Below are 14,735 nucleotides of genomic sequence, written 5' to 3' on the forward strand. Positions count from 1 at the left end.
TATTGTTATTTTATAGTATTTTTTATAATCTTTAAAATACTTACATAAAGTCTAACAAATCTTCATATAACATGACTTTGTATTGACTGCTGTATTTATTTCTATGTATTTCTGTTATGATAAAACTTCTGTACCACAATGTACTCTTCAAGTTTCTTTTCCTTTAAAATACTTATGCTCTAAACTTGGTATAACTGTCTGTAACTGTAGTCCCAGCTCTCTGGAGGCTTTGGCAAAACAGGATTGTCTGAACCCAAGAGTTCCAGGAATTTTGCAAAGCAGTTTAAAAAATATATGCTATCTAGCTTAAATATATTTACAATACTACCTTACGTATCATAAAGTTAATTATTACATTTTAGGTAGCCTAAAAGTTAAAATCAAGTCTCACACACACGCACACGCACACGCACACGCACACACACACACACACACAGTTTTAATTGTAAAGTCACTTTCAGTGGGAATTAAAGTGGGCCATAAGAATGGTATACATGTAGACTTTCCGGGAATGGTTAACTCCATTGGAAAAGCACCAGCCTTGCGAATGTGGGGATCTTATTTCAGATCCCTAGGACCCATGTAGAAAGGCAGGCCACAGTGTGTGCCTGTAACTCAGCAGAGGGAAGATGGAAACAGGCAGACCCCGGGAACTCGGCCTTCAGCCAGAGTAGATTAGTCAGCTTGAACATCAACAAGAGACTGTCTCAAAATATAAGATGTAAAACATTCAAAGAAGACACTGGTCATTGATCTATGTCCTCTACACATTCATGTACATGTATGTACAGACAGACATACACATGTGTTTACAGACTCTATATGCACATTCAGAATGTTATACATTATCATTTTTTCATAATTTACTATACCTTTCTACTGAAATACTTTCCAGTTATTAAATCCATTGGCTTTTTCTTTTTGCTGCTGCTTATTATTTCATCCTTCCAACTTTTCCATTTTTCTGTCCTTTATTTATTTCTATTAAAGTTTCAAGTGACCTGCGAAATAATCAGCTTCATTATGGAATTGTTGTGCATGTATGTCACAACATTGTTCTAATTGGTTTCCTTTCCCCAGGCACCCTTATCCTCTTCTGGCTAGTTCCTTCCTTCCTCCAAATAGTACCCCCATGCATTCTATTTACCCTCTTTCCCCCTTTCCTTAGGATCCCTTTTGCTGCTCTAACATGTCCTTTCTAGTTTCCTGACCTATGGCACAGATTTTTTTTTTTCCTGTTCCTACCTTCCCAGATGCTTGCATTTTCTGCTGTCACTTCCTGTTTTGGAAATTGCAGCTCCTCTCTTCGATCCTTTTGTAATACTGAATTTTCTTTCTGTTTCTAACATGTGTGTGATGGGGGTATGTGCAGTGAGGTAAGTTAACTCAGACCCTTGAGCTGGAGTTACAGACCACTGTGAGCAGTCTGACTTGGGCTGGGAATCCAGTCTGGCCCCGTGTTGAGCAGTACAAGCTCTTAACCACTGAGGTGGTTCTGTCTCAGGTATTTTAATGCTTCGTAAAGTGAACATGCTTTGAAGATTTAATTTGTGTTTGGAAACTGCTCGAGTTGCTGGCCAGCGTGAACTGTAGTAAAGCACACATTTTACCATGCTCTCTGTCTTAGTGGGTTGGGATCATTGTAGAATGTGATATTTCTAGAGCATTTTCTCAGAAATTATGGTTTATGAATCAAACATAAGATTGTTTCCAAGATCTATTAATATTACATAATCACTCAATCTTATAATTTATTCTGTTTTAACAGGTGAAAGTAATCTATTTCTCCTTTTAAACAGGTTGAATCAAGAGATTCTTTGAATAGCATAGCCCTGAAATTTGACACCACACCCAACGAGCTTGTTCAGTTAAATAAGTTATTCTCCAGAGCAGTCGTGACTGGGCAGGTATTGGTTTTATTTAAATGTATTGATGTTTAAAATCATTGGGGAAAACATATTTATTTTTACATAGTTAACAGTGTAGAAAATATGAGAATTTTTTGTGTTCTGGAACAAATCCTATTGGCCAGATAAAAGTACAAATCACGTCTATTAATTCCCTTCTTAAAACAACTGAAAATAATTGTAAGTTATGTTTCAAATATAATTAAGAACCTTTAAAAACACTTAAAAATCTCAAGTGAATTGACAGCATTCCAATATTTTTAAAGGTAAGCTATCCTTCAATCTCTAACTTGCTTTCTGGAAACAAGTTAACAAATTAGAAACAAGCGAAGTTAACAAAACAAGAAACAAATCTTTCAGAAATAGTCTAGCCTGTACCAGGGGGTTTTGTTTCTATTGTTAAGTTTGTGACCCTTAGAAAATGTTCTATGTAAATACAGCACTCTAACAACCTTCCTCATCTGTGATGATGACTGTGTTGCTCATCACTGTGGAACCAGTCACACAGTCAGGCTTAGTGTATTGCTCTCTTGCTAGTGTCAGCACTGCTGGAGTGGACATTTGTCTATTTTATACATATCCCACAGCATACTTTCCTACATATACAATTGTTGGGTCAAGGAAATATGTACAGTTAATTCCTCTAGTAATTCAAGTTGCCTTTAAGATGACCACATGCACTAATAGTTTGTTTCTATGCTATGTCAATGGCTTGTTTTAATAACCATTTCTAAATTAATTTCTTAAATTAATTTTAAAGTATTTATTTTTATTTTTTCATACTTAGTACAACATATGATATATTGTTGTACTCTTATAACCTGAATTTTTTTATTGCCAAAGGTCACTATCAAATAATACTCACTTACAGAGCATTATTTGGCCACTTGTATTTGTTTTCTGAGTCTGTATATGGACGTTTTCTTACAGGTTTTATACGTTCCTGATCCCGAGTGCGTCTCCAGTGTTGAGAGCTCTCCATCTCTAAGCCCAGTAAGTCCTCTGTCGCCAACATCGTCCGAGGCTGAATTTGATAAAGTCACTGTGAGTATCCTGCTTTCAACCATTTGTATGTAGAATTTACGTAGTGTACACGTTACTCATCCTGCGTGGTTTTCATCCTACTTGACTGTGCTGAAAGTGATTATAAATCCTTTTATTTTGTTAATGTGCTGATCTTCAATTGCTACCTTTGGTAGTAATGGTCCAAGACAGTCATCATTTCTATCTCATAAATACCATAAGAAATTTAATTTTTCAGGGACTTACACCTAACAAAAATGAGATAAGATCATGTCCACTTTGCATATTTATTTTCTGGAATCTGTATTTGTGTGTGTACACACATGCACACGTATATGATATATGCATACTAGTACTTGGAATTCTTCAAATTGAATTCATTTTCGATGCACTGACTCTGAAGAATAAGAATTTATCATCCTCCTTATTCCTTTCAGTATTAATAGAGTCAGTTAATTTATTCAGCATGTGTAAGGAGAAAATGTTCTAGGTAAGCTAGATTTGCAAATGAGTTTTAAGAAATCAAGTTTCATTAAAGTCTCTCCAAAAAGAATTTTTCCTATATTAACTAATAGTGATCATAATTTTCTGTTTTTGTTTTGCCTTCTGGTTACTTATTAAAGAATCTTTTTTTGCTGGGTGGCAATAGCACACGCCTTTAATCTCAGCACTTGGGAGGCAGAGCCAGGCGGATCTCTGAGTTCGAGTTCAGCCTGGTCTGAGAGCAAGAGCCAGGACAGGCACTTAAAACTACACAGAGAAACCCTGTCTCGAAAAACCAAAAAAAAAAAAAAAAAAAAACGAATCTTTGGGTGACTTAGAGTCTTTGGGAAGCTGGTTGGTGTTGGCCTTAGAAGACATCTTTTTATTTTCTGCCCCAGTTTACACTCAGAATTTGTTTCAAATGTCAAACTAATAACCAAACACAAATTGTGTATTAATTTGCCTCGCAATTACTTAAGCTCTAGTTTTCCACTTTTAGTTTCTTAGTATTCTAGTTTCCCCCATCCCGGAGTGTGTGTGTGTGTGTGTGTGTGTGTGTGTGTTACTGTTGGTGTTGGTGTATATGTATGTGTTTGTGTGACAAGATGGGGGAAGGAAGAGAGGAATGGATAAAAGGAGGGAGATGGAAACTTTGGGACAAGAAGCAATACAAAATTCTAAATACAAAGTTCTGTTCCTACACCCTGGAAATGTACACCGGGGATAAGCTTGCACACTGATTTCTGTGTGCTGTCACCCAAGGTCAGGACTTTGCTGCTTGACCTTTCATGGCACTGTTGAGAAAGTTTGGGGTTTCAAGCATTTCAGAGTTTGAGATTTAGAGTGCTCAATCTGCATTATATTTATTCTCATTGATAAGAGTGGAAGTCAGAGTTTAATGATGGATATTGCAGACAATAACACAACAGCTTTGAACTTGTTTCTGCCACTTGGCAGGGGATGTGCCGAGTTTGATAGACAAGGAAAAATAACAAAAGAAAAATGTAGTCAGAGGCTGATTTAGATTGAGCTTCTAACCCTAAAGTAGAATTATATAGAATAAATTGCAGGAACTTTCCTGACTAGAAACCTGTGGGATTCCCTTCAGGCCACATCTTTCTACCGCCTGGCTTGATTTGGAAATCTTGAAATAAAAAAGGAGATCAAATCAAAAAAGAAAGAAAAAAAAAGCAGGTCCCGTCCCGAGTGGGAGTGGCTATCTGAGCAGATCCCCTCCCGAGTGGGAATGATCATCTGTCCTTTGCCTTGTAGCTGAAAAGGGGAGAATAACAAAGCCTTGTGAGTGACCCCTTAACCCTAGTGACTCAGCTGCTCTCCGGTGTGCTCCAGAAACTATCCTTTCCTCCGACTAGTCAAGAAATAGAAGAGCTCATGAGGCATTCTCCACTCAAGGGCAGGCATCGCCTTCTTCTCCAGAGACTGCATACCGTAGTTAGAACATTATTTTAAACAGTGATTTCTATAAATTATAGTTGTGCTTTTTGCATAAAACTGAATTTATTACTGAACTAAGATAATTTTCCTATGAAACTTTTTGTATATTTCAGTTGATAATTTCTGCATTACAACTATTATTTGCCTCTTATACTGTTATATTCTAATTATATATATATATATATATATATATATATATATATATATATATATATATATTCCTAGGAGAAAGAATATTATGTTTGAATATTACCTTTGGTTAGGTATGATGCATACTAGCATCACATTAAATAATGTCTGTTAGTATTGCTACTACATGTTTATTGCAGAAATTGTCAGTCAGTATTTCCAATAAAATTGGTTGGCTTCTTGAATGTTTAGTTTTGTGTAGCACATTATATATGAGCCTAAAATGTCTTGTTTATGGCTTTTTAACGTACACATTATCATCTATATTTTTAAATAATTTACTTCACATAAAAATATTACCTTTGAAAATTTAAACATTGAAACTATTCTTCATTTTTATTCTCATGTGAATGAAAAAACATAAGGAACCATAGAGTAAATGTGGGTAAAGTAGCTAGAATTTACTATATTGGGTGAAATTATGAGCTTATTTATTTATTTGTTGCTTTTTAAAACAGTCTTCTGAATCTGTGGCTTTTCTTGAAATCACTGTGTAGCCAAGGATGACGTTGAATTTATCTGACTTCCTGCTTCTACCCTGTCAGCTGGCCCACCCCCAAGTGCTGGGATTACAGGTGTATGCCAATATGCCTGGTTTTATGGGTTCTGGATTTTGTGCATTCTGGACAAGCACTCTACCAAAGGAGCTATATTCCCAGCAATCCCAAGTACTTGAGTTATTTGTTGCTAACCTCAATTTAAGAGCAGAACACTGGTCCTGTGCATTTTTCTTTGTCCACGTTAGATTCACTGCATAGAACTCTGTCTTGACTGCATCTTTGGGACCCCTTCCTATTTTTTTTTTTCTGTTGGTATGAATATTTCTGGAATATTGGCAAAAGATGAGAGGGAAGAAGTGAGGCCTGAGATCTTTAATTTCCTAACTCCCTCCATACAAAGTCAACATAAAGTGGCCTCATCCTTCAGGGTCTCACCAGAATACCCTTTCCTTTGTCTAGACTGGGTGTCTATTTCTCCTTGTCTTGTTCAGGATAGGCTCATAAAAGTCTTGTTGTTCACCTTAGACTGGTGTATGCCCTTCTGGCCTCTGTAAACAATTCCATTAGTCAGTAGTATTAGAGTTACTAATTTCTTGTTTGTTACTATTACTTTGTGTATTATTACTCAGTCACTGTGTTTGGTTAGTGTCTGCATAACCAATGCACTATTAGATCTGTTGTACAGAAGAAGGCATTATAGAGGAAATATTAACTAATCTGCATCTGAGATTACTCAGTTTGGGTCCAGAACCTTTGTTCTACGTTAATGTTAATAATTGCTTTATTCTGGAAATTGATCTCTCAATTCAGTAAATAATTTTACCCAAAGAGAGAAGTAATAGTTAGCTATTGTTAGTGGGTATGGAAACAGCTGCTGTTTTCTACCATCCATCTTTGGAGTTTGTTGCTATGATAAAACACTCTGACCAAAAGCAAGTTAGAGGAGGAAAGAGTTTACTTGGCAATAATCTATCATGGAGGGAACTCAGGGTAGGAACTCAAGGCAGGAAACTGAAGGAAGATCCTTGGAGGAATGCAGCTTACTGGCTTGCTCTTTGGCTTGTATGAAGCTAGCTCTCTTCCCCAGCTCAGACCCCCTGTGTAGGGATAGTGCCTCCAGCTGTGGGCTGGGTTCCTGCACATCAGTCAGCAGTCTAGACAATCTCTCACTGACATGGCTACAGGCCATTCTGATAGAGATAATTCTTTACTTGAGGGTCCTGCTTTCCATTTGCTGCTACGTTGTGTCAGGTTAACAATAAAAACTAACCAGGACAGAGTACTGCATTTCACATTCTTCAAGAAATACAGAACCTGCTTTTGTTTTGTACTCCTTTGGTTTCTCTTTTGTAATGTAAGTCAGTGCAATATGATAAAGGATATTGAAGGTTAAAATTATAATATGGTGAAATCCAAAGAGAAAACGTTTAAATAATAATGGGGGGAAATGGAGTAATTTTGAAGTACATTCAACTAAAGATTGAGTATGCAGATAGTTACTGTTTACTTAACACAAAACACTTCCTAGTATAGTCAATATAAAAGATAGTAGGAGTAGAACATTTGAATAGCAGTGGAATTAGAAGCTCAGCGTACTACAGAAAAATAGCTTTAACAAGGTTAAGATCCCAGAGAAGACCTGACAATCTGAACGAGGAATAACCAGAGTTCAAGCATATTCAGTGTTCTTCTGACATGTAAATGGTTGTACTGCTATCGTTACTATTGTCTTATACTTAAAACCACTTGCCCTCACTTTCATCCAAAACCTCAGAGCCTTATTTAAGTTGCAGTGCTTATAACATCTCCTTAAAAATGAAATTAAGGCACAGAGCAGAGACTGAGTAGTTAATGTAATGTCACAGTGACTAGGTGACAGAGCTGGAGATTAAACCCTGACTCTCTAGGTCTAGATCTGTGGTAGATTCTTAACCACCTGCCTTAGTCAGTGTTCTGTTGCTGTGAAGAGACACCATGACTGCTGCAACTCACATAAAAGAAAGCACCAAACTGGGGGCTGGCTTACAGTTTCAGAAGCTTGGTCCATTATCATCAAGGGGGTAAGCATGGCAGCATGCAGGCAGATATGGTGTTGGAAAAGTAATTGACAGCTACATCCTGATCTGCAGGCAGAGAGAAAGACACTAGACTTGGCAAGGGCTTCTGAGCCCTCAAAGACCACTTGCAGTGACACATTTCCTCCAACAAGGCCTTACCTGCTAATCCTTCTAAATAGCACTACTCCCTGGTAACCCAGCATGCAGATGCCCTGGTAACCCAGCATGCAGATGCCCTGGTGACCCAGCATGCAGATGCCCTGGTGACCCAGCATGCAGATGCCCTGGTGACCCAGCAAGCATGCAGATGTATGGACCTGTGTGGACCCCTCTTACTCAAACCACTCCCTCACTCCTCATTTTGCCTTAATGTCCATCGTGGACTAACAAGAACCACTACTGTGCAGCTGTGACACGGGATTCCAGATTGACATATGTGTCACAGGTTGCAGAACTAGGAAGTTCATAGAAGTCAGAACATGTGGGAGTGAAGTACAGGGCTTTGCTCAACCGAATGAAGATGACAGTATTGCTGACTGGTGATTCTGAAGGGTGGTTAAAACCATGCAGAGGCAAATGGAAGTATTGCCTTTTCAGTTTAAACTATTGGGAATTGTTTTGTTTATTTATTTGCATTTATGTATGATTGCATGTGCATGCATGTTACCATGGAGGCCAGCAGAGGGCCTCAGATCTCCTGGAGCTGGTTCCGGGTTCATGCAGTTGAGAGCCCACCCCCTCACCCCCCCACCCCACCCCCGATATAGGTGCTGGCAACTGACCTGTGATCCTCTGGAAGAGCATCACTGACTCTTAACCTTGAAGCCATCTCCCCAGCCCCTGTGGGCTTTTTAATGTGCTCTTTCTAAATTATTTAAACTTTACCCATTGCCACTATTAGTTTCCTGGTATTCTCTAACAAAGGATCACAATTTGGGTGTTTGTAACAACAGAAACTTAATGTCCTCCAATTCTGGAGACTGGAATTCTAGTGGTTTATAGGACCTTGGCCTCCTCTAAAAACACATGGGTCCAATCTTCTCTTGCTTATGTAGTTGTATTTGGTTAGAAATCTCTGTCTTGAAAAGAATTGGTAGAAATCTCTGTCTTGAAAAGAATCAAACCGTATCACTCCAGCTTCTGCCTTTGTTGGCACATGCCTGTCCTCTCCCTGTCCTCTAGTTTATGGGCTCCCCTGCTTCCATATGCCCTTTGATAAACTAAACCTACAAAGGCCTATTTCTATATCAGGTTGCCATTTAGGGGTAATGGGAGTTGAAACTTCAGCCTATCTGTATCTCAGAATATATACACTTTATGTTAAATCTAAGCCAATTATTTTAATAAATGATTATGCAACATAAATGAATAAATAACTTAAGTTGGATGTGGTGCTTTTCAACTTTAAAATCAGTAATTTATTAGGAAGTCATGCTTTTAAAATGTATTTAAATTTTTTTTTTTAGATTTATTTATTTTCTCTTTAACATGTTTTAGTATCTTCTCTGCGTGAATGTATGTGCATTAGATCCCCTGGTACTAGAGTTGAAGATGGTTTTTAACAGCAATATGGGCTCCTCTGTAGTGGTCCTAACTGCTGAGCCATTTCTCTATCCCCTAGTAGATAGTTTTTAAGAGATTATGCTGCAGTCATACCTTAGTCTTATATTCTCTGAATAAAATCTCATGGTTAATATCTGATGAATTAAAATTTTAGAGTAGGACTTTGTATTTAGATTTTAGGAACCCATTCTGTATAGAAAAGAAATTTCCATATTTGTAACACCACACAAATAGATAAGTTACTGAGTGACAATTTTTTTCTGGAATTTGGATGAGAGTCTCTTTCTGTAATTACAGTTTAAAAGGTGAGGTCTCAACCTTAGACAAAGAACTAAGGGATGCTGAACATGGGAGAAATAGTCTCCCCTAGGGAAGAACACACCAATTGGTTATCCAGTACCAAATAGTCAGTTCTGAAAACGTACATGCAAGTAACATTATAATGTTACTGAGCAGGTTGTTGTTGTGTGTTTAGGAATTTGTATGTGTACACATATATACATGTATACGTAACAGCAATTAAAAAGAGGCCATGAGTTTGACAGAGAAAGAGAACATAGGAGGATTTGGAGAGAGAAAGGGGAAAGGGAAAGTGATATAATTATAATCTCAAAAAATTATTAAGAAATACTATTTTTCTTTTGAACTGGTGATAAAAAACTCAGTCAGATCTAAAGCTGACATGAATCCCTTACAATTAAACTGTATTTTTTTCTTTACCTAAAAACATGAATTTTTTTATTTTATTCTTCATCTTGTTTTTATGCATTATCTACTTTTTGGTTCTAAAAAGTAGAATAAAAATGAACTAATATGTGAGTAAACATAACTTACAGAAAGGGGTAAATGAGTTTTTTGAATATTTTAAAATTTATACATCATGCGTACATTGCGTGAAATGAATATAACATTGTTTATTTCTGTACCTTTATGGCTTTTCTTCCTCAGACTTCCTGTCTTTTACCTACATGTTAGTAGAGAATATGTCTAAGTTTTCACCCCATAAGAATGAAGTACGGCCTAGGCAAAGGGAAGTAGAGAGATTGCCTTTGACTTTTTCCAGGTGAATGCCTGGAGTAATACTGATGCTAGCTAGATAGCTATGTTTCTATTCAAGGGCCTTTCTGCTCCTTGTAGCTAAAACAATTACAGAGAAATATCAGAAAGCCCTCTAGTAAGCTTCAAAACCACTGCGTCAAGAGCCAGACTTAGAACAGCTGTCCATAGAGATAATGGCAGTTTGAATAATGCACACTTAGGTTAAGTTGTGTTGAGGTCTGATTACAATCCTCTGAACAACTTTGATTATTTTAGTAATAAAATGTCTCTTTTATGCTACACTCTGAGCATTCGCTAAGCTAACTTCTGTATTCTTTTTAATAGGATTCTATAGCCAGAAGTTTCTCCAGTCCTGTCTGGCCAGTGATTGGGATGAATTTCTCCCACCCGTGCCCCACAGCTGCTTGGTCCCAAGTAAACACACAGAGGCTTATAATAGGAGTCTGCCAGAGACTCTAGGCCTGTAGACTGAAAATGGATGCCCCAATGTTGCAGAGGAACTTTGGGTGACTGTCCAGGCAGCCAGATGTCTCTGTCATTTCTAGAACTTTGAAAGTTCCTTACAATGCACTTACTTAGTAATTTACTTAGGTAATAATATATCCTTCTGAGGTCTTTGTTGTAGTTGAAGACTAATAGTTATAATTTTCATTAGTTATGATAAAAGATAAATTAGATATGAAACTTTAGACTCACAAATATAGGATTTTCTTTAAATTTGCCAAATACAAATAGGCTAGATATTGTAACTGTAATTCTTTCTTGATAACTTTATTTTATATGTAATTTTACTATGTTAAAGTTAAAACCTTCCTTTTTGATTAGACAGAAAAGGGGAAGTGCTGTGGGATGTCTTTCTGTACACTGTGAATATGTGTTGCTCCCATAGGCTAATAAGTAAAGCTGCTTTGACCTATGGCAGGATGGAGCCAAAATCCAAGAGAGATAGTGAGAGGAGAAAGGAAAGTCAAGGAGATGCAGCCTGCTACTGGAGGAGCAACAAGATGCTCGCAGACTGGTAATGCCAGGGCCACATGGCAACACACAGATTAATAGTAAAGGACTGAGTTAAGTTGTAAGAGCTAGCTAGTGAGAAGCCTGAGCCATTAGGCCATATAATTTGCAATTAATATTAAGCCTCTGAGTGATTATTTCATAAGCGGCTGTGGGACCGTGGGGCTGGGTGGGACCAGAGAAACTTAGGGCTACAGGATTCCATTGAAACATTGGGCTTGCTAGAGATACTGAGTTGTAGAATTTGAGACTGTGAGGGAACCTCAGATCATGGTGCTCACCAAGGTATGTCTTCATTTCAGGAGAACATTTGACTATACTTTGAAGAAAAAAAAAATATATATGTATATTTTTATATATACATATATATTTTACATATATACATATATATTTGTAAATAACATGTTTCATAGTAGTGATACAGAAAATAAAACCATAATTTGGAAGTAATTGAGCAGCTACAAATTGAATTGGTTGATAGCTTTTTGTCGTCTTGCACCTCCTGATGATCATTGATCATCGATTTTTTTTGGACTGGAGCATTTCATCCATCTGGTGGAAGATTTGAAGGGAAAGTGTGTATTATTGCAGTTGTATTCACTAGTTCCTGTGAATATTAGCAACCTCTTGGCAACCTGGATTTACTGCTCAGGTTCATTTTCCTTGTTTGGCCAGTTATGGAATTTGGCTAAGTGTAAGTTTAAAATTATACCTTATATGTTAGCTAAAAAGTTAAAGATATCTGTATATCACATATAGACAGGGCTTTCATGAACATTCACTGAAGTTGTTAATATCACATATGTAATTAGCTGCACTGACTGTATTTATATGTGACACAGAACTTTTAGATATATGGTAACTACCAAAGACAATATGTCTATAAAGCTCTTAAATTGCATGAAGGTATAAAAGCTAAGGATATTTTGTTAATTGATAAATTGAACATGCTAGATAGCTTTTGAGATCTCTTTTATGTGGTGAACTCGTGAGTAGCACTTAAAGTATCTTTGAACTTGGATAAACATTTTAAGTAAGTATAAAATTTTTAAAAAGTCAAATGCATCCAGCAAACTGTAAAGTAATACAAGGCATACTTTCAACTTTGCTCAGTAACTCAGGTAATTTCATAGCACTTTAGAATTAAAATCAGACCTTACAATGGGTATTTTCAACGTAACTGTCAGAGTCAGAGCTACCTGTTATTGTCTAGAGTATTTATGGAAAAGTATACTTATCACTTTATTTCCAGTTTGTTTTAAATATTGTTACAGCTGTGTTTCAGTATAATTGTTTTTCTTCATAATTCTGTATTTTAACCACTCAGGGACATTCTGAGAGGAGCCCCATGAATTGTGCTGCAAGAATGGCCCATAGCCAGGTTGAGCTTTTTTGGTCTGATGTGCTGTGGATTGGCACAGATGGACTTTTGATTTTGAAGTATGCTTTTCAAGTGGGAGTGTGGCTCAGTTACTCAAGTGTTTCCCACCCATGTGCAAGGACCAGAGTTCAAATCCCCAGAACCCACTTAGGTGCTAATTGGGCATAGCAGCCTACCTGTAATTCCTACCCCAGAAGGCCATGGGGAGAGAGGAAGACCAGACATATGGGTATGGTTGAGACATCCTTCCTCAGTGGATAAGGTAGAAAAGCAATAGAGAATGACTCATTGCTGAACATCAGCCTCAGGGCTCCACATATACAAGTAACATGCACATACAAGTGTACCCACCTACCTGCAAAATTGCATGTAAACAGCCATATACACAGAAAAATATTCTTTGGGGATGAGTATATCTTCTTGCTTGCTGTATCCTAAATATCACAGGCCAGCTCTTCCCTTTGTCTGTGCTCTGACATCTCATGGATGCCACCTTGGTGTTATCAAGACCAGTGGTTTTATTTACAAGCAGTTCTGCATGTGTGTTGGGCTTGGAAGGGATACAAGTTACTTAAATTTTAATGCTTTTTTTGTTTTGTTTTGTTTTGTTTTTGTTTGTTTGTTTTTTTGAGACAAGGTTTCTCTGTGTAGTTTTGGTGCCTGTCCTGGATCTCGCTCTGGAGACCAGGCTGGCCTCGAACTCACAGAGATCTGCCTGGCTCTACCTCCGACATACTGGGATTAAACCCTGCATGGCTTATTTTTATGCTTTTTACATTATACACACACACACACACACACACACACACACACACACACACACACACAATTCATATGCATCCTTGTACTATAGGCATTCAAAAGGGAAGTTTATAATGTATTTAAAATCTTCATTAAATTGAAAATACTATTATTGTAATTTGTGATAATTTGGGAGGGGGTTTATCCTAAGAATGTGGTGAGAAGAAAAGATATTCGTACTTACTGGGAAGGTTATTTATTTATCATAACTATGTATTTATCTAGCTTCATAAGGTGCTTTTTGTGTTTTATTTCACTTTGTTTAAGACTCCTGATGTCCATCCAAAAGAAGTACATCCCTTATCCTCTGTTAGCAGTATTCGGCCTTCAAGAGTTGTGTCTTCAACTTCTGAGGAAGAGGAGGCATTTACTGAGAAATTTCTCAAAATCAATTGCAAATATATCACCAATGGCAAGGTAATGAACAACATCTTAGTTTTCACTAAACTGTGAAAGCTTGACTTGTACATTTTAAGTCAATAATGTCAGCCATCATGAGTATTTACACAGGGTTTTGGAAACTATATGTTTGAATTAAAGTGGACTTTGCTCATGACTTAGAGTCTGATGATCTGTAGCATTATTAAAGGTCATGGGATATAAATAAATTCACTACAACAAAGCACATGTAGTCTTTGCTATAAAGATAATAAGCACATCTTCAAAACAACAGCATTGATTATAACAGGAGGGCTAGCTTTTGAAAATTTAGTATAACACAGAAATTGAAAGAATTCATCTTTATTGAATATATACTGTAAAGTACACAGTATTTAAGTGCATTAATTTAATCTATTAAAATAGGAATAAATATTCCTACTTTGGGGAAAGTATATTACCTTTTGAAGTGCTTTGGTATGTTTCTAAATACTTGGAGATATTGTAGGTATCTTTTAGTTAACTAATTTTTTATTTGATCCAACACTTTCAATCTGTCTTTATATATATTATATATATATTATTTATTTATTTATTTTATAATTAACTTAATTTCACACTTCAGCCTTACTCGGTTTCATGTACTCCAACCTTGTTTATGTCCCACTGGGCTGTCCCCAGTACTGTAAATGTCCTTTGTAGCACTCTACTGGCTCTCATTGGCTTTAATGCTTCAGCAATATATATTGCTGTAAATGAGCCTCATGAAAATACTGCTCAAAGGCTGAGTAGGGTTAAAGTTCTCCTTTAGAAGACTCATTGTCTGAACTAAAAGAAGTGCCAGCTAGGGGCCTTTGAGATGGCCCAGTGGGTAAAAGGCCCTTGGAAGCAATAAACTAACTTCTGCAAGTTGTCCTCTGACCTC

At 36.9% G+C, this 14,735-nt stretch overlaps 1 protein-coding gene across 9 annotated transcripts in view; it reads left to right on the forward strand.

The window, feature by feature from the left end:
* The window catches only part of Oxr1 (oxidation resistance 1), a 401,129-nt gene that overhangs the window by 345,252 nt on the left and 41,142 nt on the right, over positions 1–14,735 (forward strand). For all 9 annotated transcript variants that reach the window (XM_028879297.2, XM_028879299.2, XM_028879300.2 and 6 more), the window contains 3 exons: positions 1,800–1,907; positions 2,838–2,951; positions 13,700–13,849. In XM_028879297.2, the coding sequence (XP_028735130.1) occupies positions 1,800–1,907; positions 2,838–2,951; positions 13,700–13,849 (372 nt within the window). The remainder of the gene's footprint in view (positions 1–1,799; positions 1,908–2,837; positions 2,952–13,699; positions 13,850–14,735) is intronic.

This window comes from Peromyscus leucopus, chromosome 20, assembly GCF_004664715.2.
Source record: "Peromyscus leucopus breed LL Stock chromosome 20, UCI_PerLeu_2.1, whole genome shotgun sequence".
Taxonomy (NCBI): domain Eukaryota; kingdom Metazoa; phylum Chordata; class Mammalia; order Rodentia; family Cricetidae; genus Peromyscus; species Peromyscus leucopus.